At 37.5% G+C, this 6,078-nt stretch overlaps 1 protein-coding gene across 3 annotated transcripts in view; it reads right to left on the bottom strand.

Annotated features, from left to right (window-relative positions):
• Positions 1 to 6,078, bottom strand: part of LOC107039298 (neuroglobin-1) — a 40,508-nt gene that overhangs the window by 3,325 nt on the left and 31,105 nt on the right. For all 3 annotated transcript variants that reach the window (XM_015258849.1, XM_015258850.1, XM_015258851.1), the window contains exon 3: positions 4,483 to 4,714. In XM_015258849.1, coding sequence (XP_015114335.1) covers positions 4,483 to 4,714 — 232 coding nt within the window. The remainder of the gene's footprint in view (positions 1 to 4,482; positions 4,715 to 6,078) is intronic.

Below are 6,078 nucleotides of genomic sequence, written 5' to 3'. Positions count from 1 at the left end.
TGGCACTTGTTATTTGTGGCAAACATCTATTTTGAGAAACAAGTAGTACAAATTCATTTAGGACGACATGCCTCATCTATTCAATAATTGCTGAATTGTTTGAGTAACGAGGGGTTTTTCAAGTCCAAAAAATTGGAAAAACTCTGAAAATATTAAAAAAGATATAAATTTTAAAAATGTTGAAAAATTGAAAAAAAATGGAAAAAATTGATAATTTTACTATAGATTTTATGAACATTTCAGATATTTTAACATCTCTTCACAATTTCAACCTTGGTATTTGCGGCAAACGTTTATTTTGCGAAACAAGTAGTACAAATGAATTTGAGTCGACATGACTCATCTACTCGATAATGGTTGAATTATCTGCGCAACGAGGGGTCTTTGAAATCCAAAAAGCTGGAGAAATTCTGAAAATATTAATACAGACAAAAATTTGAAAAATCTTGATGAATCAGAAAAAATGGCAAATTGATAAAAAATGATAGGGGAGGGTGGGGCAAAACGAAACAGCGAAAAACGACTATTAGACGCAATTTTTTCTCATTAACTATGCACTGATGAGAATAATTTTTTACTCGTCTTATAATTCTTTGACATGTTCCTCTGAATCGACTCATCCTCGAGACAATTTGCTATTCATCACTCGTCTGTCACTTCCTGCCGCTTTTTTCTCGAGTATCCTAACATTCCTAATACGCCTATAGAATCGTGTGGCTATAACTCTCATTACACAATTTTCCGACAGTCCTCCACGTGAAGATAAACCACTTCAGACATAAAGACAATCTCCCGAGAATAACTAACTAAACACTTTCCAGTGCATCTCCTCCAGTCGGAAGGCAAACCATAAGACAATAAGGATATCTTTGAGAACCTTGTTATCCAACTGTCTGGAACAACTGTGAGAATTCTCGACAAATAGCCCCGAGTTTTGTGATTGAAACTCCCCAAGTAGTTTCCCCGTGTAAATAAGTGAATCTCTAATTAATACAAGTTTAGCGCTGTAATGATTCAACGGGATTACCCTTTTCTCTGCACTCACAGAAAAAATATCAATTATTTCACCTTGAGATACATTCACTTGAATCAAGTAAAACAGTCCTCGGCGTTACGCCACATTATATTTACCAGAAAAATGGAAGAGTTCTATTTTTTTTACCTAATATAATCTCCAGTTAATATATTAAATTAATATAATCTCAATCAATCACAATTACTTAAATTATTAAACCTCAAAATTTTAAATATTAAACTAACCATAAATTTGTGCGTTTAAATGTTGAAATATCCTATCAACCAATAATTTAGGTAGGAAGATTGCCGATTATTTGGATAATCGAAAAATCGAGTACCTAAATTTAGAATTAGCTTATCAACTAAAAATTACATTTCATAATTATCAATTATTTTATTCACCATTAATCGGAAAATTTAGTTAATAAATTTTATAATATTTTAAATTAGTTAAATATACTTGAACTTTGAAGATAATGAGATAATCCCTCTTCAATATTGTGAAAATCTGATATTATGGCCCATCCCTGCCACCCAGAAACAAAATAATGAAAATGAAAAAAGCCCTGGAAAATATAAAACATCTCTCCCGCTGAGGATTTTCAATTAAACCGTCCACAACCCCCAACAGTTGTATTTCCGCGCTCAGATTACATTGAACCACTCGCGGTATTACACAACAGCAAATGCAATTGCATATATAATTAAACGACTGAGCTTGCCCGTGAGTAACGTCTGCAATTGTACAAAACGCGATACTGTCTCGTGCACCCTCATTCTCCCTTTAACACGTGTAAATGACATCGACTGGTTTTGCAATATTCCTAACGCCCAGGGTTGTTAATAGTGTACAAGCGTCTTGCCACTTGTCGCATCGATATTTACCGCTGTGCATGCATTCACCGGGTGCAGATGTGCGCCATCCAGCGGAGTGGTAATGCCGAGGGGTTCGGATCGTCGGACGAGTGCTGGAGCTCTCGGTATTATTTGCCTCCAGACTCTAGCCGATCTCCCTCGGTATTGTCTAGATATCAAAGGGAGTCCTTTGTCACTGGGAGGAGTGAGGGAGGGAGGGAGGGAGGGAGGAGTGAGTCTTGGGAATTATCTGGTGCCTCTGGATTTCGTATTGCACACGGAGAGAAATATTCAATAAAAATTACGTATCTTTTCCGTAATTCCGGAGCGAAATTTGGTTGTAGAAAATATTCCGGAACTGTCACGGAATTATTCTGGAGCGTTCCGTAATTTTTATCTGAATCTCCTGTGAAAAATTACGATATCGTCACTTTAATTTTCTGAGTCGATTCCGCAATCGGTGAGTGAATTGTGAGTTCCGTAATTTTTACTGAACATTTCTCTCCGTGCAGCGAGTTTTTTTTCTGTTCCGAGCTCTCGAGTTCGGACAGTTTTTACTGCAGGGGAATTCGAGGCTGATTGGAGAGGAGACAAGCCGGTCGCACCCGAGACATGTTCGTTTAAAATATCGGGCGGTTTCGATATTTCAGGTCTTGACGTGGATACGTCTGCGGTTTCAATATGGGGGTCATTTTGGGAGACGGTCCTTGTGTGCAGCGCCATCTATCGGAATTCTGGAAAATTCTAGAGCTTTCGAGGTAATTCGAGAAGTTTCGTGAAACTTCGAAAAAATTTAAGGAGCTTCTAGAAATTTCTAGGAAATTCAGAGAGTCTAGGTAATTCAAGGAGTTTCTAGAAAATTCCAGAAAGAAGGAAAGACCATGCATTTTTTAAAATATTTTTCGGTTTTTTCAATTTTTGAAATTATTGGAATTTTGGGAAGCCAAGATTTTTTGTCACTGTTAGAAATTTTTTGAAAGTTTATCATAGTAAATCTCATGAGAGTGGCATTGAATTGGATTTAGAGAATTTTTAGGACTTTGAAAAATCAAAAAAAAATCAAATTTTCAAAGTTTCAGATATTTTTTCAATTTAAAAATATTTGAAACTAGAAATCGCAAAAATTCTCATCATTTATTCCTCCTCGAAATATGAGGAATTGGATGAATGGATTTAATAACTCGTATAAATTCCGATCCCCTCATCATTGTAATGTTTTCTGACACATTCGCAGCTGTGAATTACATCCCCTCTTGATAAAGACGAAGGGCCCCGAATAATTTACGCGACGGGATTCGCGCCTAGGTGAATTCAATATCACAGAGTCTGCTTTAACCATTCACCCACCAAGGGGAGATGTATATTTCACTTTGCACGGCGCTCAAGCTCCCTGCCGATGACACTTATTAGAGGGAAGAAGTGTCATTTTGATTTTTTTATATTTCGTCCGGGGAAGAGGCCTTCACAACACTTGAAAGTTTTTCCCCCTCTCGTCGTAATCCAGAACTATCGTTTAGACAGCTTACACAGAGGGAATGAATTTATGCATTCATTTATTCATGCATTATTCTGATTCCATCTGTACACGACAGAAAAATTTTCAAAAGTTTCTTTTAAGCCGGAAAAAAAGGAAATTCAATTCGTTGTTTTCAATTTTGACACTTATAAGTGAGAGAAAAATCGATCTAATACGACAAAAATTATTTCTTGAGGGGAGACAGAAGCATATCTGTTCGACCAATTCGTATTGGTTTTAGAAATGTAATCAATATGATACTGAATGCCTCACGTAAAGAATAACGATAATTTGCGCATCCCAAAGGATGATTTCGGATAAAAATTACAGTCGCATAGCATTTTTGGGCTATTCAGCTACACTGAGAGAAAAACAAACACGTTGTCAAACAAGTCTTGCTTGCGCCAACAAAATCGCTAGTTGAAAATTGCCAAAAAATAATTTGTTTGGTTCGAATTTGAAAGTCTCAAACATGAATAATTGGTCTGCTCTCGACAGCAACGAAATATTTGGCTCAAGAGGCGGATAATTCACACCAGACGGTGCCTTTTCAGGATGAAAATATCTCATACAGAGGAAAATTTATCAACAAATATTTTATCCCTAAGTTACAAGATTGCTATCATATCATTATTATTGTTTCATTTAACGGTTCATTTGTTGTCTGTGATTATTAGACAGCCGAAACGAAAAACTACTATCCCTTGTTTCGCATAAAACAAATTTTTCGGGAGCAAAATACGTATGGGAGTATCGAATAACGAAGGAGTAGTGCTAGAAATGACATTTCTCGCGTGTACAGAGAATGCAGTTTTTTTTTAACTACTAAATCTATTTTTGCGACAAAAATTTTTCATTCCGGCGCACTCTCTGCATGTTTGGCACAAAAAAGTCCTTTTCTGATAATTTTCAAAAAACTATTTTCCTGGCACAAGTAAAACTTGTTTGAGAACTTTGTCAACCATATCCACCGCAAAATAGGACGATAGGCCCGAGTTACCGAGACTCAGTGACGAAAATAAACTCTCATATTAGATAGTTTTTCCTCTCATTGCTCAAGGCGGAATGAATTCACATAAATATTTTATACTAACCCAAAAAAAGCATCTGTTGAATCCAGGAATTTTCGTATGCGAGGCCCCCACCTGATGCAGATAAGCGAAAAATTCATCCATATTGTCAAGGCCCTTGATGCCCTCGTCGAGGGTCTGCATGACCTTGACTGCATGCTCAGCCAGTGCTGTGCTGTTCGTTTGCTCCTCCTTAGTCTTCAGCTCCCGGAATTTCGTAAATAAATTGAGCAGATCGGCATTGTCCTCAAAGAGCCTGCAATAAAATTCCAATATCATCTCAAAGCCCGCGGAAATAGTTAGCGAGTCAACTAACTCACGGAACACAAGACCAGGAACGTCTTTTTTTTCTATTCATTCGATAACGATATTTCCGAGAATAGGACGTCATATATGCGACTTATCGATCGGAGAAAAATGTCGACTCGTCACGCGACGCGTCAGCGTCACGCGAGTTTTTCGGGTGGATTTTTTTTTTCGGAGGGAATAGCGAGGGTTTGGTATTTGACATAATTCGGGGCCGGTTTAGGCGACCGAGGCGCATCCAGTCGATATCTAGCGGAATGCTAGGAATTATTTCGCTTCTGAGATCGTACGGGGAGAAAAAAATCGGGAAATGTTGCTGAAAGACTCAAGTAATATTCCGGAGATTCCGCAAGAAACGCACCGCAACGCTTGCAATTTTCAAGTTGAACGGTTGTTTTTAAGGATGTTCAGCTAAAACCCGCATTATTCTCAATAATTTTAATATTGTCGCATATGCCAGGTTCCCATTTGAGCCGCACGTTAGTAATAATCTGAATCCTTCCATCGGGGTATCCTAGTGAGAAATTAACTTCTGAAAATTACTTCTTGTAACGTTACGCTTAGGGAAGAAACGTGATCGTGTAAACTTTGATCGAGATGTTGCATGGGTTAAACACTCAAGATATTGAAAAAAACCACAAGCCATTTACTTTAGACTATGGAGAAATCTATCGCCGGCGAGAACAAGTAGGGGACCGGGCCATATAGGCGTGATATCTTCGATTGATTTGCGAATTCCTCTAAAAAAAATTTGACCGCCATTACGAGTCGAGCAACGCGACAACACCGCACAACAGCTGATCGAGGTCGGTAAAGTCGGTGACGATAATTCAGTGCTGGAAGCATATGGACACGTATAACACACACAAACATTCATCTCACTGTTACAACCCCACTACTAGCCGAAGCGTGCGATGTTGCCCGATCAAAATTCGACTGTTACCACTGCAGCCACAAGTCGTCCATTATCTATGAATATTTTCTTTAATTATTGTTTTCGAGACCGTAAAAGTACGCCACAACACTTCTAATTTGATGAGAAAAAAAATTTGTAATGTGAATGATTTATTCAGTTAATTTTGTTCTTATTTTCAACTTTAGTGGAAAAATGAAATCAGAAAATGTATTAAAGTGCATGAGAAGTAAGAAAACTGAAAAAAAAATAGGAACGAGGACGATGAACTCCTTTGAGCGAAGGGTGAGGAGTAAATATCTATGAATATTTTCTTTAATTATTGTTTTCGAGACCGTAAAAGTACGCCACAACACTTCTAATTTGATGAGAAAAATAATTTGTAACGTGAATGATTTATT

Source organism: Diachasma alloeum, unplaced genomic scaffold, assembly GCF_001412515.2.
Source record: "Diachasma alloeum isolate Michigan unplaced genomic scaffold, Dall2.0 Dall_scaffold_00295, whole genome shotgun sequence".
In the NCBI taxonomy this organism is placed as follows: domain Eukaryota; kingdom Metazoa; phylum Arthropoda; class Insecta; order Hymenoptera; family Braconidae; genus Diachasma; species Diachasma alloeum.
This window is presented reverse-complemented; position numbering and strand designations above follow the sequence as displayed.